This window comes from Sander lucioperca, chromosome 24, assembly GCF_008315115.2.
Source record: "Sander lucioperca isolate FBNREF2018 chromosome 24, SLUC_FBN_1.2, whole genome shotgun sequence".
NCBI lineage: Eukaryota > Metazoa > Chordata > Actinopteri > Perciformes > Percidae > Sander > Sander lucioperca.
Window position 1 is genome coordinate 13,850,337 of NC_050196.1, and position 26,326 is coordinate 13,876,662.

Below are 26,326 nucleotides of genomic sequence, written 5' to 3' on the forward strand. Positions count from 1 at the left end.
AAAAGTGTGAGAAGGCGATACATCCGCCACATGTTGACAAGTGCCATGTGTGGAAGTCTGTCTTAAATGCTTTGCGTTAGATATTGGATAAATGTTTGGCTCACATTTCCCACTATGTATATTTAGCATTTTGTTACTGTCATTCTGTCAGTTAAGCAGCCACCTGGTTACAAACAGGGAACCAATGTACTGGAAAAACCCAACATTAGCATTGTGTATTGGGGTATTGTCCAGCTGTGTGTATTAAAGGAAAATTCAGCCTTGGATATTTGAAAGTCATCATCCTGATTATGCTCAGTGCAAAGAGGAAGTCATTTTCTTTACTTTCCCTGACTTATATTTCACACAACTACAGAATGTGTCTAAACCTGATGATATCAATCACAGGTGGTCAAATGGCTATATGAGGTATGCTTGCCAACTAGTCCACAATCATTTACCGGTGGCTGTGATTGCGGCCATGCCCCTTACTCAATCGTTTACCAGTACTTGTGATTGCAGCCATGCCCCTTACTCAGCAGAGGAATTGGTATCTCTTTGTCTTTTATGATGGATTTCTCCCTGTATGATGCTTGAAATTTGATGCAAAAAGACTGAGTGACTGACACCAAATCCTGATGAGGAATGGCAGAGCAGGTTTGCCAAACACAAAATTAAACCAATGGCAGTGACGGCGGAAAAAAAGCTCAATTTAACATATACTAAAGCAGCATTTTCCAAGGGAGAATCTGACAAAACAGCATATGTTCCCTGGGGGCACCAAAATGACACTGCACGCCGTGACAAACAGCAACCCACCAACTGACTGATTTTCCCTTTAAATTGCGTTGAGAAGAAAAAGCAGCGGCAAAAGCATAAGTGCGCTGAAATTGTGAACGAGTTAACAAGCTGGTTTGTAATAAACTTCTCTATTGGGCTCTTTACAAACGTCATTCATCACGGTCACATACAGTTTATCTCATCTGGGTGAGTCTTGTTGCACCATAAAATCAAACTCCAATCACTTCCAGGACAAAAATATGATGTACCTAGGGGGAATCTGGTCTTGCCCGAGGGCCTCTTCCAGATTAATTTTAGCCCCAAACAAATCTTCCTATTCCCTTTCCTATTTGGCACTACAAGTGAGAATAGCATCACGTTATTTAGTGTGGAACTAAGATTTAACATTTCAAAAGACCCACTGACTCTAACAGACATGATGCCTTCACATATAAAACCCCACACACAGGGGTTAAATGAGTTAAAAGCAGCCTGTTACATTCATGCCCAGGGGCTTGCTTCCACTCACAGGATGTCAATAAGATGTAGTTCCCAACACAGCATAGGCCTACATAAACCGCCTATTTATAAATGGAAGGGCAGTGAAAGGGTAATAGTGATGTACTGTGATTGCTTTTTTAAAAAAGGGTAAAAACCATTGATTTTTTTGGGACCTACAGCCTCATAAGGAGGACAATCTGAGGGGCTCCTATTAACACACAATCATCAACAGCAGTGGTACAGTATGATGAGGAACTGATTAGCTGGGATCTAAACCTCAATTCTGGAAATAGCTTTCCAAATTTTGAACATGTGTAGGAGCTTTAGTGACAGACAATGATTTATATCAAGATTGGGCTTTATCAAACCGAGGCAGTCCCAGTCTGCCAAAGAGAAAAATGGAAATTGTAAGATGAAGTCAAGCAAGCTGAGATAAATGAACAGCTTTTTTAGAAATACAGAATCAGTTCTATCACGCTCAGTGCACCAAACTAGACCTTCACATCTGTGTTCATCACTGTCATCTGCAATCATCCATGTGTCGAGTACCCATTTTGATGTCATTGCCTAATTGAGATTAAACCACTGTATTCCATGTCATAGGTGATGAATGGAGGACTGTGGGACATTTTTTTTAATTAAATTGAACATTTTCCCCCGCCACAATATCAGTATATGGTCATGTGCCAGCAGACAGGCTTAAATGAGAGAATTTGGCAGGGCTGACGGTATTAACGACCCAGGCGGCGGTGTAAGGTTGAAAGCCACAGTGCTCACAAAAGAGATGGGCTTGCTTCTCTGGTATTATACTCCATGGCAAGAAACAATGTGAAGAAGTATTGATGTAACCACTTCAAGGAGCGGTGTAAATCCAAACAAGAGGATCAGTCCTGTAGGAGGGAGATGTGTTTGAGATCTGTGGCATTCATGTTTCAAAGCAACTGTCAAAATAACTCTCTAGAAATGGATTTCCAGAGGCTTAGGCATACTGTTCACAGCGAGCAAAAGACACTGGCCGTGAATTGTTGTTATATGACCCCTCGACCAGAAGGTAAAATCCCAAATGAGCAGCTTGCCACAGAGAGTTATATCCCCTGCTTTCCATTTCTACTGACCCTTTCATACAACAAAAATACAGTAGCAGTATCTGACAGTGATAAAGCACAGCATGGTGACACTCATCCCTTTATGCAATGAAACAGAAGGCTGATGGATTTTACTAGTTCATGTTAACTGACGTGGATTAGCAGCCAGATAAATCACTGGACTTGATGTTAGGCTATAAAGTGCACAGCATTATGAAATGCACAATGCTCTTATCTACTTATCTGGCTATGCTGTCTCTGCCTTGTTCGCTTATTCTCTCTCTCTCTCACACACACACACTCACACACAACAATGCAAATAAATCAGACACAATCGATCCAACTTTAAAATTAAATACCGACATGCACTGGAAACGAAGAAATTAAGCCTATGAATGATATCAGACTTGAGCACTCTAACCTGACACAATAGGTAGCAGCTCCAAACAACGCTACCTAGCCGCTGTACAGCAATGCATCCAAAAAGACAAACTGAAACGTCTTCAAGTAAACCCTCGAAAGCAAGTTTAAAATGCCACTGTTACCACCTGTCCGTTCAGTACAATTATTTTTTGTTTCAAAACAGCCTTCTTCGCAACAGGGGGAGGACGCATTAACTGCCACAGCAAAAGGTCAAACAGCTCATCCATAAACAAAACGGCACATGATGGACTTGACGTGCCTTTAACTCAATTTCAGTTCCAAAAACAGCATCCGTCCGGCGGAGGGAGAGCGCCTCACTGGAGCGAGCAATTAGTGCCTAGAAAGCGTGCAGCACACCACACAACGAATAAACGCAGCATTTTTTTCAGCATTTCTGCACACCCACCTGTGTTGTTCTCCGTGTCCCGTCGATACAACTTGTCCTAGTAGCCGAGCAGCGTCCGCTCCACACCGCGCGGATTCCTCCTCTGCTCTGCTCTGCACTCTCCTTCTGGAGTGGAGGGGGAGGCTGCAGCCGGCGGAGGAGAGCAGGCGCCCCCGTCCAATCAGCGGCCGCCTTTTTGCAGCCAATCGGCCCCGGCCGGGAGCGAGGAGCATGATGCTCCTTTGTTTAACGGGAGATTTGCTTTCAAGAAACGGAGCGGCCGCTTGTCACGCTCAGTTGATCTGATGGCATCGCATCTGGGCAAATAAAAAATAAAAACCCACGTCCCGCTTTAACTGTAGGAGAGGTTTTAGGGGAGTTGAATGACTGACTGGTTCTGTTAAGGACATCCTTATTTGATTGAACACCATAAAGGAGAGGTATTTTCAAGCCAATCTTGCAATCACTGAAACAATTAGATGATATATTGAGTAGTTGATCACTAGCAAATTGTCAACAACAATTTGATGATCGACTTATCATTTCAGTTTAGTTTTTCTCACTTTTTGCAGGTGTCTTTAGTCTTTTCTCTTTTTTTACCAGTAAACTAAATCTATGTGGGTGTTGTACCAAATAAATCACTCTGACTTCACTGTGTGGGCTTTTGTGAGTGGCATTGTTCATCATCTCTCACCCCTAATAACGAATTAATCAGTTAATTGAGAAATAATTGGCAGAATTATTAATAATTAAAATAATCATCATTTGCTGACCTGAATCACTCCTCCTCTCCAGAATTGCAATGCAAAGATATATTCAGCATGACTGAGTTGGTCCAATCAAGTGGCTACTGTGTTTCCCCCAAACAATGTTTAATTAGAGAGTTGACAGGAAATGTAACAAAGGTCCCTGGTTATATTCAACCCAGGACCATTGCTGTTCATTTGGGATAAGCTACAAACTACCATGGTAGAATATTGCATCAAACCTTCCCAAAATGCTATTTGAGCTGAATTATAAGAAATAACTTCACACCATGCCTTGGATTTATCAGACCTAACTAACCCAAAGGGCTAGAGAACTGTATGATGAAACTTTTAGGGACTCTGCAAAAGAATTACTATAGAGATACAACTAAAAACATAAAAAAGCATATGGGCATGTGGTCACGGTTATAAGACAGACCTGGAAACATGTGAACCTGCCCTTTAGGCTTTGGTGATCGATCAGGCTGGGCTGCAGAACACCCTGTTTGGCTTATGGGTAAATCTGCATTTCCATTTCAAAATTGAACACCCGTCTTGGGTATCTTCAACAGCTGTACACTGAGCAGTTTTTATTATTGTTGCCTCTTCTTTCTGATTGAATGGGCAGTTGTCTGGGTTTGTAATTATTTGGCAGAAGGATAAAACGAATAAAAACATACAAAACTGTATCTACTTTGGATTGTCAATAAAACACTACAGGGGGGGAAATAGCCCAATTAAAAAGATGCCAAACTGCATTTCAGGAGAGGATGCTGAATTATTGAAACAGCAACAGTGCTTCCCCAACTTAAAGGAGCTGTCAGCACAATGTAGCATGACGACCCACAGTGAAATTGTAAAGCCATCACTTTTTTGACAATAAAGTAGTTTTTTTGCTGGTTTAATTAACATTGCAGTATATTCTCGTTGCAGCCAATTACCCATAGTGTTCAAACTGTAAATGAGAAGGAGAACAAAATCTGTCAGAGGTGACAAAAGCCACCTAATGAAAAAATCTGTAACTCCTACATCAGGCCTGCTCTCAGTGAAAATCAATACGCCTTTCGCCAAAGAGATCTCAGCTGAACTGTGTTATCTAGCTAGGCCATATATCAGACTAGCCAGCCACACAAAGGGGACACAGCTAAGTACCAATACTGCTCCCGCGTGTCTGTGCACCTACTAATTAAAAAGTCATATATTGTCGAGTTCATGAAGCTTTATTTCAACCATAAAGACATAATAGAAAACAGGAAAACCTCTTTGATCAGACACAAAAGAAAGCTGGCAGCCATTCATTCAAAGAAAAACAGTTTGTAATTAATGCACATATTAAAAAGTTTAAAATATAGCCCTGTTTCGATCAATCAGCAAAAACATAGATATGCAAACTAAGTAAAATACAAGAAAAAATAACCACTTTCCATTTCTCTGCACACCAGGTGCATTCAATCAAACAAAGCTAAATATAGAATAAAAGAGCAGAAGAACAATTTTAAAACCCAGTACAAAAACACTTGATTAAAATCAGAGCAGTTCATCTCTCCATGGACATAAATGTGAAATTACAACGCTGCCTGATTATTAGCTGAATGGGCCGAAGGGGTTCAACAGTTGTCGCTGTCATCGTCGTCGTAGTATCTGTTCCTCTTGATCTGCTCCTCCACTGTCAGGGCGTCGTCGTCGTCAGCCCACAGAGAAGTGCCACCGCTGCCTGCTCTGTAGTTTGTGGCAAAGCTGTCACTGCTCTCATCCCTTCCCCTCACATCTCCCGCTTTATCTGCGCTTTCTCTCGCCGCCATCCCGAAATCCAAAAGGTCATCCAGCATCGACACCGGAGGCGTCTCCCCGGCAGATTGACTGAAGATGTCGGATCTGAAATCAGAGAGCAAGCTGGAGCTGCTGGTGCTTAGGCCAGCGAAAATGTCCTCGAGGAAGCTTGATGTGCTAATCTTTGGCTCGGTGGCCTCGTTTTTGAAAGTGAACGTTCCCTCTGCTGTGTCTGTGAAGAAATTTGTGTCTGTGGCTTCAGTACATTTGGCACCCGCTGGCACAAAACCATCATCCCTCTGTGCCAATTGCAGCACATCGCTTGGCATCCATTTTGATTCTTCACAGTGATTGGCTTGGAAGAAATCGGTTGTTCTTGTTGTATCTGTCAAAAAAAGTGACTGGTTTTCCTTCTCCTCATCCTCGCTAAGCCCTTGAAACAGGATGTCACGCTCCAGCAGGGTCTGGTCATAATTATTATTATTGTTGGAGTTTGCATTCAGTGCCTGTCCTGCAGTGGCCTGCTCATCTATTAAAGTGACCTTTACCGCCTCCCCATTGTTCATACTATCGTTCTTTTCTTTATCTATCTCCTCCTGGCTTTCCTTCTCGCCCTCTGCACTTTCTATCTGTCCATCACGTCCATTTATGTTCACTTGCTCCACCCTTTCTGCGCTTTTCTCTCCATTCTCTTGCAGCACGTGCGTGCTCTCCACAGCTCCGCCATCATTCCCTGCGCTTTGTTCCTTCTCTTCCACTCCAGGGTGCACTTCAGAGTCCATTTCAGAACCCACTGGTGCCACAACCCCGGAGCCACTGTTTGACTCTTTGGTTTCTCGAGTGCGAGTGACACTTGTTGGTTCCTCAGTGACTGCTAGGGGGGAGGCCGAAGCCTCTGACTGTGCTGGAATCTCTTCAGGCTTTTTAACATTCTCTGTTGAACAGGTACTCTGTTGCACCTTGTCATTTTCCTGGGGTACATTTTGTACTTTAGCTGCAGGGATATTGGTCTCCTTTGATGAAGGCCTCATCGGCTGACTGAGTGGTTCATTTTCCTGAGCTGAGCCCTCCCTGGGGGGCCACGATGGCTTAACCAACTTCAACTTCTCCTCTATGTTGAAGGGTTTCTTTGGAGATTCAGATTGAGGAGGCCACACTACCGACATCTTGGTTGTGAGCTTTTTGCTTTCCTCCTCTGATTTTCTTACGTCATCATCCTTAATAACTAGTGTGCTCTGAGCGGTGGAAGATCTGGAATCCATGACTTTCTTCTCGGGGGACGGCGATTTGACTTTTGTGTTTTCAGCTGAATTCTCCTGGTTCTTACTATTCCATAGTTCTTTATGTGGTTTCTGTCCAAATCCCTCGTCATAATTTCCTTTGGATTTGAACAGCTGCGTGTAGTGTGGCTTGCAGTACATTCGTCCATGGAGAGAGGCATAGTTACCAAGACTATTAAAGAAAGAAAGAAAACAAGAGGTTAGAGTCGTGCAAACACTGGAAAAAGACCAACTCTCATAAAAGTACAAAAACAACAACAATGAAAACAAGGTGTTTTTGCTTGAAATAAGTAAAAATATGTGTGTGTGTGTGTGTGTGTGTGTGTGTGTGTGTGTGTGTGTGTGTGTGTGTGTCGGAAAGGTGTGTCAGATGTTTGTTGGGTGACCATACAGATGGTTTTTTTTTATGTTTGTGTTTTTTAAAGTTATCTGTTGATTGTTGGAGCAGACGATGCAAGACAATAAAGTTTTATCGTATCTCTTATTTTCTGTTTTTTTAAGACTCTTTCACTTAACAAGATATTTAAGATGCATCATCTAGAAACGAGTCCCTATGTCTCACTGAAATATTACTTGTTAGGTGAATGTGCCTTATATTAAGTGTTGTTAGATATTTTGACTAGAAATTAGATGAATATACTTTGTAACATTTAGCTTTTTGGCAGTGAAGAAAGTCCAGACGAATGCTTTTGCTCGGTGAAATATCTTTACCTTAGTTTGCCTCTGCAGTGCTCACAGCGAAAGCAGCTTTTATGGAAGTTTTGTTTGTCTGCGATCAGCGATTCCATCGGGTACACCCTCTTCCGACACATCCTGCACAGTTCGGACTCTGGAACTCGAATTTTCTGCAAAGAAATGAGGTAACACTTTAATTTACAGGGTCGTCATTTCCCTTGTTATTTCCTAGGAAATTTCCTGAAGAGAACCATGTCATTTGGTACAAAATCATAGGCAATATAAAGATGTTCAGTTGGTACATTTCTAATTCATTTGTTTAGTTTAAGCTAGAGCAGTGTTTCCCCAACCTTTTAGGCTTCTGACCCCTCCACATTAAGCAGCGTGGGCTTGTGTATAGATACATAATAAAATAATTGTAGGAAAGTCCAAAAAACGTTTGTACAACAGAAATTATTTTTTGGTTATTCTTATCTCTTTAATAATCTTGTGACTGTTCTGATTTATCTTAGGGCCACTCGGGGGGTTCATGACCTGCAGGTTGGGAACCACTGACCGAGAGAGTCTTTAAAGCGAGACAAATCAATAATGAATGTTTATTTACTGGGGGTTTAACTAGAGCTATGCCTATTTTTTTATCAAGAATCACTATCAAATCACAGAGCTCTTTCCAGGAAAGTTAAAATCATTGTTAGGAGAGTGTTACCAAAAGGAAAAACACACTATTCAACCGGCAAACAAAATAAAACTGTAACTGTGTTTATCAACACAATGTGGATCCTTCTTCTGTATGTATCAGAATATGTACTGCACTGTAATTAGCATCCGCATTGCAAATGCAATTATTGTCTAAAAAGGGCTTGTTTTTGAAGGTGTGAGAGTCATTTTTATAATTACTGCAACAGCTTTAAAAATGTGAATAATTTAATGTTTTAAAACGTTACTTTAGTTTAAAATCCACTTCATGAACATGGAATAAAAGGTGAAGCCTTGTCTTTAACTGAAGAATAAAAATAATGAAATTGTTTATCTTCTTTCTGGAGACATTTCAAGCCGTTCTCTGCATCACACACCAGGCATAAGAAATGCAAGTTTAATATGTTGCCGTCGTTGCCAGCTTCACACATCAGAAGCATGAATAAATAGGGACAAAGTTTAACCAGTGAATATTAAAAATCCGTGAAACCGACAGCACCTAAACTGCGAGCAGCTCAGAGCTTTAGTGTGACCATTTCAAATAAAAAGAAAACACATCAAAGGAAATCGTGCCGTGTAGATAACTGTCAAACCAAATGTTAATGCTTCTTTTCTTTTCCACACAATGCAGTCGATGCTTGAAACTTCTCACACACAATGCATGTTAAACACACCGTCACGCCTGTTTAGTATCCTCATGCTGCACAGCTCGGTTTACCCGTCACGACAGTCTCCTGCTGGTGCGTCACAATCTGCGAAGTCCTCTGCTCTGTGACACTGAAACCCAGGTTCTGGAAAACTCCTTGGCTCTCAGCCCACGACTGCTGGAAGTTTCTTAGCAGTTCCTCGGCGGAGGCCTCGGCGGGCACGCCAACTGTTGGAACATTGCCTCTCACCACGTCAGCGTAGGACGGAGGGTTACCGCGGGTCAGGGAGTTCTCCGAATGCATCTCACTCGTCTCACTTATCAGGTTTCCGAAGTCGTCGATGCTGCAGAATTGCTCGGTGACTGCTGTCATTTCAGAGTGCCCCCCCGATACGGAACAAGCTGATTCAGATTCTCTTCTTTCTATCTGCTCTCTCAACTCTCGGGCAGCCTGTGAACTATGCTCGCCGGTCTCAAACACATCCTTTATTGCTTTAACGTTGAATGAAGGGATTTCCTCAGTTCTTGGTGGGTCAGCCTCTGCATCCTCTGTATCACTCCCCAGCCTCTCGGTGATGGCAATAGGCTCCTTTCTGGCGTAGACTTTGGGTTGTGGGGATTCAAATCTGTTCACCAGCTTCGACAGATCAACTCTGGGGAGATCCTCTTTCAGAAGGTCTATAGTCACAGCCTGGGCGCCTTCCTCGGCGTCGGGTCCCAAACGTTCGGGGATATCGATAGGATCCTTCCGCATGTACGTCCTGCTCACCTCTGCCTTCTGCGCCTCCTCAAAGAAAGACTTTTTATCCCTCACAGTCATCATGGAGTCCCCCATTTCTGCGACGTCCACCAACTTTTGCTCATCTCCGTCTATGGGAGTCGCCCTGTCGCTAAACGGGGAGGATTGCTCTCTTTCAGCTGCGAAGCACTCTGACAGCGGCATTAGAGGCGGAGGGGTAACGCCGCGGGAAAGCTTGGAGGTGGTGTCCCGCAGTTTCATCAGCTTCTCCGAGCGGCTCAGGGTGGGAGACGGCGTGGCCCTGCTGAAGCTACATGTGGGGGTGTATGACTTGCGAGGAGGAGGCGGAGGTGTCCCGACTGACTTGTAGGGTGGAGGAGAAGGGGTCACTCTGAGCGGCGAGTCGATCCTCCGTGACTCAATACTTATAAAAGTGGGAGACGGAGTGCGTATACTTGCTAACGGGGAGGACACTCTCGGATCAGCCGCATCACTCATCTCCTGATACACTTTTCTCTCTTGCAGTGATCTTTTCTCTTCCACTACTTTCTTTTCACTTTTGGATGAGCCGATACTGATCTTTGATATCTTCGCAGTCGCTCCACTGATAACGCTCTTGTCTGGTTTCGGAGGCATTGGCGGCTCTTCTTTTTCTTTCCCCTGCTTCTCCACAACGGTTGAGTTTTCCTCCAAAAATTTGAGCTTTGCTTGAAACATATTTTTCACATAGACCATCATTTCTTTCAGCTTTTTCTTACTTTGGTGTTTAGCAATTTCACTTAAATTCTTTTTCTCGTCTGAGCCCATGGCCCAGTCAGGGAGTTCGCTCATAATCATCCTAACAGTGTTGGAGTCTATTTTGCTTGGTGTGCCCTCAAGCTCTTTTATTTGAGCAAGTAGCTTCTGCATCATATTACATTTCTCCAAATCTGTGATTTCTTCTGAATGAGCCTCGTCTTTAGGGGCCGCTTTCCCAGTCCCTCGCACAGACACATCCTTAGGTTCACCTTTTGACTTTACAGCCTTTATCTGCATTTTATTTGTTTCTGCTGCTTGTACCTTGCTTTGTTTTTGCACCTGAACATCCTCTTGCCTCTGATGGCATTGCTGTACCACACTCTCAGTCACAACCACCTCCTCGTGTTTTTGAATGTGCTCTGCCTTCATGCTCTGCTGACTGTGGGAGACAGATACATGGCCTTGATAAGTTGCTGCAGATGTTATCTTAGCCACCTTAGGCATTAAAACAGTAACTGATGGTGACTGCTTTACTTCACTCTCATTCCTTTGCACCGGCTTTCCCTTTTCCACGTTAATGTCCACTTCAACTCCCTTTATAGGTGGGCTCACGTGACTTTTCTTCTCCTTTTCTTTCATTTCTGTTTTCATCTCGGTTCTCGCTGAAGTCAGCTGGCTGCTTTTCTGATACACTTTCGTTTCACTTTTCGGTGACACATTGCTTTTCTCTTGCTGTAAATGCATTTCACTTTTCATTTCACTGTCACATTTCTCCTCTCTCTTCTCTGTTGGCATCTTAAAGGTTTTCACCTTGAAATTTGGAGTTACCTTTGGAATTTTAGTGGGTTGAGAGGGACCTATTTTCCCCTCCTGTGTCAGAGGCACATTAATATTCTTTACATTTTCAGCTTTCAATGTGACCGCAGTCTGGCTTTGAAGATTTACATTTTGCTGGACAGCACTCTGTGTGGCAGCGATAGACTTGCTGCTGGATTCCTTAATAAACTGCTGCTGTTCGCTGACTGAAGAAGTGATCACACTCGAGCATGACTGGACCTCAATATTTGAGGACTCGCGATGACACTGAGTAGGAGAAACAGTCTGATTCTGGGGTGCGGTTTGACTCTTTTTAACATCAGTTGAGGAAAGTATTTTTTCTGAGGAGTGCTCGCTGGCAACATGCTTTTTATCTAAGGACACATTTGTAAATCCAGATGCTGATTTCTTATTTACCACTGAGATCAAGGGCTTGCTCAAAGGGATCTGGGAAGGGGTTTTCTTGGCAGGCGGTTCTTTGGAAACGCTCTTGGCTTCTTCGCTCTTTGCTTTTGTCGCTTCCATGGTCACTTGTGTCTCTGTGTTGTGTGTTGCAGAAGGCTCTGGACTGGCAGCAGTGGATGGTATATTAATTGGCGGAGAAGTGGGAGTTGTGACATTACTCCTCACTATTTCTTCTTTCTCCGTTTGTTGCCGATACCGTTCCTCTGCAAGCATGAGCGGGGTTTTAAATTTGCGAGCGTAAGGCCTAGGCTTTGAGGCTGGAGCGGGTTCAGGAGGTGGAGGCAGTTTAATAGGAGGGACAAACACTTTTTTAGGTGGCTGTGGGCTCTCTTTTGGTTTCACAGCCGGGATGCTTGGTATTTTTGTTGTCGACGCTGTTGATAATTCAGACTGCATCTGCTTGCTTGTTTCGATCAGCTGGCTAGTTTCCTTTTTCACTTCTTGAACTTGAGCTGCTTTTCCCCGCTCTGTTGACGCCGTTTCTGCTTGATCAGGAGGGAGCTGTGGTGGAGGTGGAGGTGGTGGAGGTGGTGGAGGAGTTGGCTGCTTTTTCTGCCATTTGGGTTTAACATATACGGGCTGCTTCTGTGTTTCTGGCTGGTTGGGCACTTTGAATAAAGGCTTGCCAATGGGTTTGCCCAGCTTTGCAGGCGGAGGCTGAGGCATTGCGCTAAGCTCTTGCTGCGAGGGAGGCGGAGGGAGAAAATCTTGTCCACCCACAGAGGGCGGAGGCGGAGGAGGTGGAGGAGGAGGGAAAAAGTCAGGGTCAGACCTGCATTCCATGGGAGGCGGAGGCGGTGGAGGTGGGAGGTCGCTGTCCTGCCTCATGATAGACGGGGGGGACACTGGGCTCCCCAGCACTGGTGATGGTGGCGGAGGGAGGGAGAGCTCAGACTCTGAGGGTGGAGGTGGGGAAGAGGGAGGAGGGGGGAAGTGAATCTCCGGCTTCGCCTTTTTGATTACCCCTTTCCCTCTCATGTCAAGGCTCCGGTAATCACTCTTCATATTTTTTATGTCATGCTTTTGTGTGACAGCCCTACTCTCCGTTTGCTTTTGAGACATTTGCTCGGATACATTTTGCTTGTGCGTGACAGTTTTCTCCGTCACTGTAGTCTGCACCTGTTTGATTGTCTTTGTTTCACACATTTGCTTGTTTGAAATATTGGTCTGTGATGTGTTTTGCACCTCTTTCATTACACTCACATCCGATGCTTTCGTCTCCGTGTGATCATTATTAGTCATCTGTTTATTCTTTATCGTAATAGGCTTAGGAGCGTGTGTTTTCTGCGGGGGCGGCGCTTTCTGTTTCTGTTCTTTCATGCTCTTGTGTTGAGAGGCCCCAGCAGTACTGTCTGTTTTGGCTACAGTAACAGAGTGGTCCTCTTGGGTTATTACCTGTGTTTTCACTGATTTGCTTTCGTGGTGCCTCTGTGTGTGCTTCTGTGACTCACCGCTCTGAGAGAGATTTTTCACAGCGGGGGCTGGATTGACTGCTGCACTCTCACTCTTGGCTTCATGTAAGCATTCATGCTCCGCTTGCTTTACAGTTAATGGATTTTTCACAGGCACTTTTGCTTTCTTGGGGAGATGCATGCGTTTCACATTTGAATATTGTTTTCTATGCATTAGATTCTTTATTGCCCCTCTAACGTCCCCTTTTACTACCTCCTCTTTTTCCACCTGCGTTGTCTCCTGTCCTTCATAAAGACATTTTATAGATGTTTTCACATCTCCTTCCATGCTCCCCCTGCGCTGCATTTTGGGAGAAGTCGTGGGTTCTAGCAAGAGCTGAATAGTGGCTTTGACATCCCCTTGTTCGCTCACTTGATGCTGGTAAACCTTCTTCGCGCTTGTTGCCTCATGTAAGCTTTGCATGGCAATGTGGATGTCTCCTTTGAGAATCTGCTCTTTTTCAATCTCTTTCACCGCTTTCTTTGCCTCCTCCAGAGACTTCAGGGTCCCTTTGATATCACCTGGCACTAGATCTTCAACAGTTGCTTCCGTATTGGCGGTCGCAGATTTCTCCAGTGACTCGAGAGCCCCTCTGATGTCTCCCCTGACAATTTCAGGCTTTTCCATTTCTTTGGCTTGATGCTGGGCCTCCTCCAGAGACCTCAAAGTAGTGGGGATGTCCCCCTTGACCACCTTCTCTTTCTCTATTACCACTTTCTGATTGATCGCTTGAGTCAGTGAATCCAGGGCTGCACTCAAGTCACCTTTAACAATATCCCTTTTCTCTAGATTTCTGTAGGCAACGGCAGGCTCCGTCATAAAGACTTTAACATTGCTGTGTACGTCGCCAGGAACTATGTCGTCCTTTGCCACCGTGCGACCAATCTGCTGCTGATTCTTCTGCAGCAAGATTTTGGTCACCTCGACGTCACCACCTATGATAGTCTCCTTTTCCATCTTTCCTTGAGCGTCATCGGGTCCGTACTGAAGCTGCTTCAGGTAATCCAAGGCTCCCGACTCGATGCATGTGGAGTAAAAGCTGACATTACCCCTCTCCGTGTCTCCCACCTTTATACTTTTCGAGTCATCCGCTCCTGAGTTGGAGAGAAGACGATGAAGGGTTCTGCTCACATTTCCTTGAATGATATTCTCTTTCTCCATGCTAGCCCTCTCCCCTTTATTCAAGAGGGAATAGATAGTCATCCTCACGTCTCCTTTCTCATCCTCTTGAATCAGAATGCCACGCTTGGAGGAGCCTTCGCTCTTGAGCAGATTGTTTACGGCCTCTTGAATGTCACCGCGGACAATTTCCTCTTTCTCCACATTGATTTCCCTTTCCTGGTTGAATAGCTGCTTCACTGTGGTGTTGATGTTCCCCCGCTCCTCGCTGTCAATAGTTATCCCCCTTTCCGTGAGCTCTCTGCGGTTTAGGAGGTTCATCATTATGTTGCTCAGATCCCCTCGGATAATTTCTGCTCTTTGGATTTGTGGAGCCTCCTGGTTCATGAGTTTATACTTTGCCATGCGGACATCGCCGATCTCATCTGCCTCAATAAGAACACCTTGGGAGTCCACCATTTTCTGACAATAAAGCTCCTCAAGTGTCTCTTTGATGCTTTTACCTATTATTTCTGTCTTTTCCATGCTGCTCTCGTTGAATTCATGGAACGGAGTGGATTCAAATAGCCATGTTGTCGTCTTCACATCGGCCTGTGGGATTTCCTCCTTTGTGGAAACCAGCTCTGTGCCGTCAGTCTCTCTGATGCTGTCAAGAGGCTGCTTCTCAAAGAGCCACACAGACTGTTTGACATCTCCTTTCATCACTTCCTCTTTTGTCACTCTCTCCATGCCATCATACTCTGCGCCTTCGCCATGGATCTCATCCATTGTGCGCGTTTCAAACATCCACGTGGCAGATCTGACGTCGCCTTTTTGGATTTCGCTCACGCTAACGGTTCTGATGTACTTTTGGGACATCTCATCAGTCTCAAATCGCTGCTTGTTTGTCTTCACATCGCCTCCTTGGATATCTGCAACTGTTTTCGACCTGACTTTTATTTCCTCTGTAATTTCATCCAGAGGTTGCGTTTCAAACCTCCACCTTGCAGAGCTGACGTCTCCTTTGTTAATGCCTTCCTCAGTCACAGCTTTAATAACATAGACCTCCTCTGAGTCTCTAATTGAATCCAGAGGCTTTGTCTCAAACTGCCACCGAGCCCCCACCACATCCCCTCTAATGATTTCTTCTTTGGTAACTGTAGTTACTTCATGATAATGGCCCTCTTTGTCGCAGATGGCGTACAGCGGCTGAGTTTCAAACATCATGGTGTAATTTTTCACATCCCCCCTCTCTACTTCATCTCTAAAGATACTAGTGTGTTTAGAAATATCATTCTCAGTGGACTCCTCTTTAATTTGATCCAGAGAGAATGTCTCAAAAATGAAGCGGCCTTTGTCAACGTCACCCCCCTGTACATCAGTCACTGTGCGACTTTCCCTCGCCTCTTTAGAATCGTCACAGATGGCATCAATAGGCTGATGCTCAAACTTCCAGGTACAGTTGACCACGTTTCCCCTCTGGATGTCCTCGGCCTGCTGTGTCTTCAACCTCTGCATTGTTTCCTCAGAGGTGGAGCTCATAATGTCAGAGGAGCGATTCTCAAAGATGCACTTCATCCTGGAAACATCGCCCGACTGGATGTCGATTTCCGTCACCCTCCTGAAAGAGGCGCTGTCCTCGCCTGTGATATTTTCCAGGTTCTCTGTTTCAAAGAGGAAGCGGGCCAGTCGCACATCTTTTCCTTGGACGTCCTCTTGATTTACAGTGCAGGTTTTCAGAATGGTCTCAGACTCTGTATGGTCGCGTATGTTGTCAAGTGTCTGGGTCTCAAAGAGCCAAGTGCACGTTTTGACATCACCTTTTTGAACTTTCTCGATGTCGACCTCGCTCTTTTCCACCTTTTCATACAGAACATCCATCGGTTGGGTCTCAAATAGCCACCTGCAAGTCTTAACGTCCCCTTTCTCAATTTCAATATTTTCCTTAGTTTTATGGTCTTCATCCTCAAAATGACTGGAACATTTAATGGCATCAAGCGGTTGAGTTTCAAACAACCACTTGGCTGTTTTGACATCCCCTGACTCAACCTCCTGCTTGGATATACCTTTTATGATCTGAAACTTATTGATGCTTTCATCAAACTCGTCGATAGGACGGGTTTCAAACATCCATCTGCAGCTGCGCACGTCACCCTTCACAATCTCCTCACGCCTCACGGTCCTCACCTCGTGGTAATGGCCAGAGCTGTCCTGCATAGCATACATAGGGGAAGATTCAAAAAGAACTCTGTTGGATTTGACGGATCCACTTGTGACACCTTCAACCTGAATTCTCTGTGTTCCTTCACACTTACTTAAATCCATGCTTTCAAACCTTTCTTTATAGTTTGTCACATCTCCTTTGTCTAGAGCTTCAACGTTCACAGTTCTTGTAATCTCCTTCTTCTCTTCCCTTATATTCTCCAGTGGCTGGCTCTCAAAAACCCACTTTTGATGCCTCACATCACCCTTTTCTTCTTCAGATGCAACCGTTTTCTTAAGTTTTCCCACTTCGAGCAGTTCTTTCAGATTTTCCATGGGTACTGTTTCAAACAGATGCCTGGCTGATTGAACGTCGCCTCCTACAATCTCCTCTGAAAGTAAAGGTCTAGCATTGGCGTTGTCTTTCAGAGTATCCATAGCCTGAGTCTCGAAAACCAGACAGTGCCTCCTCACATCAGCACCGATTATGTCTTCTTTTTGCTTCCTGGAACTCTCCCATTCCTCATCCTTAATAGTGTCAAGGGTCTTTGTCTCAAAAAGCCATCTACCTTTGTTCACACCGCCTTGAATGTTGTCCTCCATGGATATACCACATATCAGCTTCACCATCGCGGGGTCTTTGTTAATAATATCCAGAGGCTGGGTTTCAAACATCCAGCGTGATGTCTTGACGTCTCCCTTCTCCGTCTCCTCCCTGCGGATGGTGGTGATCTCTAGCATCTCTCCCGAATCCCCCCTGATGACACACATGGGATGGGTCTCAAACATGCGAGTGGTTGTCTTCACATCCCCTTTTATCTCTTCCAGCTCAGACTTCAGGTTCAAGAAGTGACTCTCCTCAATGGTCTCGGTTTTACCTAGGGAATCCAAATGCTGGGTCTCAAAGAGATATCTAGCGGTTTTCACATCTCCGCCTGTGATGCTTTTGGTGGCGACAGCATCCGTCTCCTGCTCGTCTTCCTGGTAGATCTTATTCAGATAATCGAGTGGCTGCGTCTCGAAAAGCCATGTAGCAGTGCGGACATCTCCTCTCGCGAGCTCAGCTGACTTTTGTGACTGCTCAGTTGAATTTGAAGCCTCTGTCCCCAGAGCATCCATGGGCCGAGTCTCAAACATCCAAGCTGTTTGTCGGACATCTTTGCCAGCAATGATTTCCTGCTGCGCAATATTCCTCACCTCGTCCTCATCTGGGGTGTCATCTTTGATCGTATCTAGTGGCTTGTTCTCGAACATCCAGCGCATGGACTGCACTTCGCCTCTAAGGATCTCCTCCCATTCCAGATCATCCCTGTCGGGGCTTGAACACTTACTCGAGCCGTTGCCGTCATTTTCAAACATATAGCATGCCTGCTGGACGTCTCCCACTATTTCCTCGCTTTCCAAAGCCTCCTTTTCTGCTTTAGTGAGCGTACTCAAGAACTCCTCTTCGAGGTTCTTGCGAACCTCTGGATGAATGTGCTTGGAGATGCGCTTGAGTTCAGCCATGCTCTTGTGTTTAAAGTACTGCTCCTTGGTAACAGTGTGCTTATGTTGGGAGGCTGGCTCCTGACACTGGGATGAAACATACTGAGGGGTTTCCTGCAACAGGTTTGCAGGCGGGGGAGGGAAGTGCTCCGTCATCTCATGAGCTACTGACGAGGCAGACGCTACTGACGAGGCAGCGGCAGTCTTTACGGTGGAAGAGGTGTCATAGCTCGTCATGGTTGAAGCTTTGGAGGACTGATTAACTGGTGCCCATTGGAATTGGTTGAAATCCACATCAACCTATGGTTCATATGTGGTTTTGGTTAAGGAGAGAGGGACAGTGAGGGTTGTTTTTAAGTACAATTTGAAGATTTTTTGTGTCATGAAAAGCACAGAAATGGAATGAAATCTTTGAACTACAGCTACAGAGTAATTCTGGAAAAGGAAGTATCAACTTTCATCCTAAAATTATAATCATTATACATGTTATTTCTAGGACTTGTGCAGCTGAGTCAAATTTATTTTCCAAATTGAGAAGCACCAAAATACAAAACTAATTTGGATGTAAATCAACAAATACAGACACATCTCCAGTCTGTCAAACCCAGACATTTTCAGTGATGTTCCTTATTACTGACTTGATTGAAATATTCATTGACGATCACTTTAACTGCAGACAGTAACAAGAGTTTGAATCTGGGTTTCCCTTTTGACAAGCTTGAAAAAGCTTCATACGTTGGCTGTGTAATGACATGTGGTCTTTGATCCAATTCAATTTATTCTCAATCAACTCATAGCATGAGCAATTTTCTTTTGATGATTTCATGATATGGCCTCGTCTTCATACTGATACCTCCTGAAAAATCCAAACTATTATATATTTGGATAAACAGACAGCATCATTACCTTAATTTCCTTGGCTGGTGTGGCTTCCACAATCGTTTTTTCATACTGCTGCTTCAAAGCCTGAGTGGAAACCTTTGGAAGGTCCTCTCCTCCGACGAGCATAACTGAATTAGACACAAGAAGAAGGCTGCCTCATTAAGTCATTCGCAGTGAGGGAGCTCAGGGGGATTGGACAGAGAAATAAATCATTTCATTAAAAACCTGAGTAGTTTTCATTTTCTGAAACCATGCAGCGGTGATTGCCCAATTTCCACTTTCCAATATTTTACCGTCCTGACTTTGCCCTGATTAGATTTGCTGCTATGCACTGTAAAGAAAATCATCTGCACTCCAACTCATTTCCATAGCTCATCCCTTATTCAGCTGTAGTGGGAACAATCATTAATATACAGGACACAAGCAGTGCTGTGATAAAAACGTGCAAATTATAATATAAAAGCAATGAGCGGAATAACCTGTTTCAGCGTAATGGTTCCCGTAACTGGCGGCCACATTGTTCTGGTGGACTCTTTGATCATGGATCACCTGTGAAAAGGTAAATCATTAGTATACTGGCATGTGCACTGCAGCCTCCAACTGTTTTCAATCGGTGAGAATTTAAAAGCTTAGCATGAGGCAATTTGTCTATATAGGGCACATAAAGTGCGACAGAAAGTTCAGAAATAACCAAAGAACTGGGGTTATTAGCAGCGCGTCAGTGGAAAGATGCTGCAATACAGCTAGTGAACAAATGACAATTGTCACAGCCAGTACCTCTTGTTGGTTGTGAAAGAGGGTTGTGGTGGGAAGGACCTCTCTGGCACTGCTTCTCACTGTCACCTCTGAGGAGCTTGACATCTCCTGTCAAACACAGAGAAATGGGAACATGGAACCCCTCTCACATTGACATCACATGCACAAATGTGATGACAAAATGCACACAAAAACAGACACACACGCCACGGTTTTATCACAGCATGACTGTGAGCTGTAAGAAAACAGGAGGTGAGTAAGTCATTTTTATATTGTGAAAAAGCTTAATAGTCCCTTCTGTGGCTTGCAGCAAATGTTTTCCTGTTAAAGAACTGCTTTCTAGGGAACTACTGATTAAGGAGGAACTCAGTGTGTGAGAGGAAAAGCAATTGATTACAAAAACTGTACAAAACTACATCAGCCATTTTCCACCAGTGAGATTCATGCAATTTGAACGAGATGAAAGAGAAATATAATATTTCAGCTTGCATTCACTGCTGTTAACATGAAAAATACATGGAGGGTTTGATGTGCTCTTCACTTCTCAAACCACTTATGTCAGAATAATAATATCTTTCCTGATGTATAACCAGTTTTTAAACCAGAACAAGGATATTACACCTGTGAGGAAAAACCTGAGCTGAAAGTGACTTGCTGTTGCCACACAGAAGCAATAACTCGATCAAACAGACACTTCCCCTCACGAACCCCTCTGTAAAATTTAGCATTCAGCAAGGTCCTTGAGCGCTCGATGAATCCACTCTGCTTCCCGCCTGAATGAGCAGATGGGGAGAATGCACGGAGGGGCAGAATTGACCTTACTTCACTGTGATCTGGCCCCGCGCCAGGCTGCTAACGTGTTCTGACATTTTCCTCACACACTCGATGACAGTGCCACATATTCGAGCACAGTTCAAGGTGCCCTTCTTTGATTTGACCTACAGTACATGAACGCCTCAAAGCCAAACCAGCCATGTTTTTTCCAATGTAGAGCTACAGTAGAATGTAAATCATTCAGTGGCATTTATGCGTTTCTCACTTCTGAGCTTGTGAACAGAAAGGAGAGCTCAGCAGGGGTGGAAGAAGTATTGACATCCTTTGCTTAAGTAAAAGTACTAATAACACATTGTAAAAATACTCTATTACAAGTAAAAGACCTGCATTGAAAATGTTATTTAAGTAAAAGTATGTAAGTATCATCAGGAAAATGTACTAAAAAATCCTCACATTTTAGAAAGAGGAAATGATCAAAACAGTTAAGTGTTTACTTGTCTAATCATTTCAGCTGTACTTGTAGACAGTTATATTGTTGCGTAGTTTAATGTATAATAAAACATTGTGTTTTATAAACTACATGTGTTTTGTGTGCAAAAATCTTAATTTGAAAAGTAACTAGTAACTAAAGCTTTCAGATTAATGTAGTGGAGTAAATAGTACAACATTTCCCTCTGAAATGTAGTGGAGAAAAGTAGAAAGTAGCATGAAAAGAACAGGCTCAAGTAAAGTACAAGTACCTCAAATTTGTACTTAAGTACAGTACTTGAGTAAATGTACTTAGTTACACTTTACCACTGCAGCTCTGTCTTTCAAAGTCCGTTGACTTTAATTAGGAAGGATACAAATGGCCCTCACTATCTTTAATAATTAATTATCTATGGAGAAGTTGCATATAAAATGATGGTATTATCACATCGCTTCATGCTCATTGCAGACAATTTTCAAAAAAAAAAAAGCCTGTTCAGCAGTGACCGTGATTCCATTCTTACCTGGACAGTTCTCTGCTCAAAGTGAAACTGGGCGACGCTGGACTGAGAGGACGAAGAGGCAAACTCCTGCTTCTCAAACTGTTTCTTCACACTGGCCAGGCCGCCAGGCAGTGAACAAGCCTCCGACTCGTCCATCACCTATCAGCAGAAAACAGATAACGTGAAATACACCTGGAAACCCATCTGGATACCAGATAGATTATAGATTAAACACACTGTAAAACTACATAATTGGAGTTTTAGGAGATTGGATTGGAACCCATCTCTGCTTTCATTGATTGTGAATATGTTATACATTCACTTATACTAATGTTAAGGTGATTATGCTAATGATTTTTAGAAGCAGTGTTGGTGTTCTTTTAAACGTGACATGAATGCTAAACATCAACAGTGGAGTAAGATGGTTCCGTTACAATCCTCTAGGGGGTGTAAAAGGCAAAAGGTCATTGACTGTAATGTACCTTTAAAAATACTGAGAGATAGAAGTCAAATGCAAACAAAGTGACATATTGGTGATACTACTGAGGACCACAGCTAGCTGAATAGATATAAAACCTACATAATGATAGCAATAGCTAATATAGCAGGCACCTAAATTTAATGGATTTACTTTTTCCATTTCTATATGCAACGGAGCGTGAAACATCAACAGGATATTCAGTATTTCAGATAAGCCTTACTAAGTCACTTAAATGGAACAGAAAAAAAAGCTTTTCAATGCATTTTATTGAGCTACAGAAGGAATGAATCCTTAAAACTGGAAAGTACAAAAGCCTGGTTTCTTTGCAAAGAAGAAGACTTTCTAAACCTAATCAGTATGGAGGATGCAGACCTCACACTACGAGATCTGGGCAGGAATGCTCACTGACTATTTGATACAATAATCTCCTTTTGGGATTGTCAATTACTTTCCTAATAAAACATTTATGTGTAGGCGTCTGCATATATAGCTTCTGGGAAACTGCAATATAAGAAGAAGCTTACTGCTGTGTGTGTGTGTGTGTGTGTGTGTGTGTGTATGTGTGTGTGTGTGTGTGTGTGTGTGTGTGTGTGTGTGTGTGTGTGTGTGTGTGTTGAACATAATCACCCATCACCTTTCCTTTTTTTAATGCAAATGAGGGGTACAATGCAATTTGCGAGTTATTGCAGAGGACTTCAGGTCAGTGACAGGGCAACATGTTATCAATATCATCATCATCAATATTTTACCACTTCTGGGTACAATTGCTGCATTGATATACCATGAAATAAACCTCTCTCATTTAAAATACATATATAATGACATAATGTCCACTGAGCATGCATTCAGACAGGTTCAAAGAGCAGGGAATCTTACCAGTATTTACCATTGCAATTGAGTAGTATAAATATGTACAGATATTAGAAGACAGGGCTGCTGGATGATAGCTCTGTGTTATGTTAACAACATGTCTCATCTGTTCTGAATCGGCTGTAAAGCTTGGCCTTGAGTGGCTTGTTACTACGCAGACCTGTGAGCAGCTAACAGTGAATGCACTCCCTGAAAGTCACCACCAAGTTGCATAGTGGAGGACAACTTTCAGTTATTGCTGTAACTACACTCTTAATTAGTTTTTGAATGTTTGTCATTCTTTATCTTAAGATTTCTAATTTAACTTCAGTTATATTTGAGTCCCTTGTCGCTGATTTTTATCACCACTTTTTTTCTAATTACTGTAAAACACAGCATGCAGATGGTGTGTCTCATCATGTTCAAAGACTCCAGAAGGTGGCAGGTTGCCCTGTGTTAACACGCCACAGCGTGGCCTCGTGATTGACATGCTGGGCATCGATTATTCATCACTTTACGGACCAACAGATTCAAGAATTGGATGTGAGGCTTGGATAGACTGTATTTAACCCTAAAGCTATGATGATTGATCAGAAACCAGGGGATCCACCGAAAGATACATCTTAAAAGAGTAGAGTTACTCCAAAAACAAAAAAGGACACAGAGGATGATGTTACAGTGTCAAGCTTTTGGTTTTACTATAAATCTATCATCAGGAGCAGGTACAGGTATCTTTTTTAAAGCTGACAGACCTACACTAAAACATAGTTATTTTGATCCAGTGTTCGACACAACAAGCTCAAGTACTGGACCAAACCGTGCTGAGGATTTAACACCTGCTTTCCTCACATATCACATTTCAGACATTCATCTCCTCTGTCACAGTGGTAAGTCAGCACTAACAAATCAGGTGCATTAGATATTTGTATACTTTGTAATTCCTCCTCCCTCTATTTTCTAATATCTCCCGCAGATTAAATTCAGTTTAATCTGCACAAAACCTCAGTGTGGTTTTTTAGTAAATAAGAAACAAGCTGTTATGTCCTGTAGCTGCAGAGCACAGGAGAGAACAGACATGCTCCAGTCGGGAAAGGCTTTGTTTTAGATACGGAGCTGGCTTACTGCAGTGGCCTTGGCTTACTAACTGCTCAAACAGTTGAATTATTGGGTTCATTCAGTGCATTCAGGCTCTTCAAGCCACTGAGGCTTTTTTGTTCTTGCTAATGATGAATGACTCAGGGATATTCAGACATGTTTTTGTGTTTAATTAAAACTGTGTGAGTTTTTCTGAATTTGCTGCAAAATACACTTTTTTTTCTCTCTCTTTACAGATGCAGTTAAAACGACTTTGACATGGTTGTTGATGCTTTTGTGCGTGTGTGTGTGTGTGTGTGTGTGTGTGTGTGTGTGTGTGTGTAGCTATCCCTCTCTGTATGTTGCCAGTGCATACATACACTCAGTTACAAGCTAATAACTTCCTGCATTCCAAATCTTACTGAAGTATTATCAGCAAAATGGACTTAAAGTATTAAAAGTAAAAGTACTGGTTCTGCAGAAAAATGCCCCTGTGGGTAATGTATTTATCATATATTACAGTATTAAATTGTTAATATTAATATATAGGGCATATACCATTGGCAGTTTATTCCAACCTAGGGGTCGGGAGATGATTAACAGTAGAAGAAAGAAGAAATAACTAAGTTCTGCTACATAAATATATATATATATATATATATATATATATATATATATATATATATATATTAATTTTCTCGACTTGGTTTTTTGTGAAATATTGGATAATTTTACTCCTATGAGCCTAGACCTAGAGCTTAGAGACAAAATGTCTCGTTGGTGGAAATGCTATCAACTCAATAGTCAGGTTTCCATCCAAATGTATCGCAAATTTTAACCGAATTTTGATAAAATTGGCAAAAGAAAATGCGAATGAATGCGAATGTTTCCATCCACTACCGTTATGCGATTATTAGGAGTTGGTATATTGAGAAATCAGTAGTTGGCGCCTATTCTCCAGTCAAAAAAACATGATACCACTGCAGAAGAAGAGGGCACAACCAGATGACGTAATTAAGACCTTAGCGGCTGGAGCAAATGGAATTCAGCCAGATGAGCTGCTTTTTATGTCAGGGGTCCAGTAATACATATACAATTAATATAAGCATAAACTTTATACTGTAAGTAATTCTACATTCAAATAACATATTCATTTGGAAAAACTGCCTAAAATTGTTGTTGAGAAATTAATTATATATCCTGCTGAAACAGCGGCCCTATATGAAATACATGCTTCATTCTGACTCCCATACACACTCCAGAGGTTTGGTTTTCCCATCATGTACTGAGTTTTATGACACTTTGACAAATAATGCTGCCATCCCACCAGAGCCCTGTGCCCCCCCTCCAATTTTTCTCTTCAACAAAGTAGCCTACAAGCAGGACAGTGTTCAGTGACAGCAGATGTATACTTTTGGGAGAAATAAATGGTCATAAACATCAGCAATGCCACATGGTCAATCTAATAATTGAATCCTGTAACAGCACATTATGTAATAACAACGCATTATGTAATAACGCATTATGTAGTAACGCATTATGTAATAACGCATTATGTAGTAACGCATTATGTAATAACGCATTATGTAATAAAATGACAAAATATAGAAAATATTCCCATTCATTATGTAATAATCTGCCGCATTATTTAATAAAAACCTGAACCCAATTTGTAATAAATTTCTTTCGCATTTTGTAATAAATGATTACATTAATAATTAATAACTTTTTACGAAAAATGTAATATGGCGCATGATGTAATAACCACCCAAAATGGATGTCTTCATTCATTCTTTATAACATTGTCATGTTTATTTTATGAATTCTAGCGTGAATCATGGTGAGTCAAAATGAATTTAAAAAAATTTACTATTTGTTTAGTAGATGAGTATTACCTTTCATTGGTCAATACGCAGTCACAAAACTTATTACATATGGCGTTCAGGGTTTTAATTACAAAATGCGGCAGCTTATTACAAAATGTGGCAGCTTATTACATAATGCGGGTGTTATTACATAATGAAGTATAAGTGTATTACATTTTGACCTTTTGTTACATAATGTATTATTACAATATCTGTGAGTGTCTGCCATCTCCCTGGCTGCCTGCATGTCCTCACTGCCATCTCCTCTTAAACCCATGTGGAAGTATCGTCTTACCGCAGCGGAAGAGGAGCTGCTGGTTTCTTTCTTGGACACGGCAGCCTGATACATCGCCAGCCGCTCTTTCACAGACACCGGCTCGTCCTCCTGTTCCTCGGCGCTGGGGGCCCTGTCCTTGGGACGTCCTGATGTGGATCTACCTGCGCTGTCTGCAGCTACACAAACACAAAGAAATAACCCTTAACTTGCTAAGATATTACATAATCACACTGACGTTCCATGACAAGGAAATAAACATACGTATACGCTTTATGTAGTTGGTGACTTGACTTTTTCTGCCTTTAGAACTGTTTACAATCCCCAGTTTAATAAATATATCTGCATAGTTGCTGTAGATGATACTTTAAAGATAATACTGTAGCTGTTTTAAGGCAAACAATCCGCAACAAATGTTGACAAGAAACCGAAGCAGAAC

At 42.7% G+C, this 26,326-nt stretch overlaps 2 protein-coding genes across 5 annotated transcripts in view; both read right to left on the reverse strand.

The window, feature by feature from the left end:
* LOC116044781 (beta-1,3-galactosyltransferase 1-like) overlaps window positions 1–3,294 on the reverse strand; it is a 96,871-nt gene extending 93,577 nt beyond the window's left edge. For both annotated transcript variants that reach the window (XM_031292254.2, XM_031292255.2), the window contains exon 1: window positions 3,175–3,294. The gene's annotated coding sequence lies outside the window, so the exon portion shown is untranslated. The remainder of the gene's footprint in view (window positions 1–3,174) is intronic.
* Window positions 3,295–6,998: 3,704 nt separating this feature from the next.
* The window catches only part of xirp2a (xin actin binding repeat containing 2a), a 51,063-nt gene continuing 31,735 nt past the window's right edge, over window positions 6,999–26,326 (reverse strand). For 2 of the 3 annotated variants that reach the window (XM_031291563.1, XM_031291565.2), the window contains 8 exons: window positions 25,909–26,066; window positions 21,366–21,503; window positions 19,621–19,707; window positions 19,323–19,392; window positions 18,868–18,971; window positions 9,039–18,261; window positions 7,661–7,794; window positions 6,999–7,121 (listed from right to left, as the gene is read on the reverse strand). In XM_031291563.1, coding sequence (XP_031147423.1) covers window positions 7,700–7,794; window positions 9,039–18,261; window positions 18,868–18,971; window positions 19,323–19,392; window positions 19,621–19,707; window positions 21,366–21,503; window positions 25,909–26,066 — 9,875 coding nt within the window. In that variant the 3' untranslated portion in view covers window positions 6,999–7,121; window positions 7,661–7,699. Of the gene's footprint in view, window positions 7,122–7,660; window positions 7,795–8,994; window positions 18,262–18,867; window positions 18,972–19,322; window positions 19,393–19,620; window positions 19,708–21,365; window positions 21,504–25,908; window positions 26,067–26,326 lie in introns of those variants that run through there. The other variant, XM_031291564.1, reaches the window with a different exon arrangement.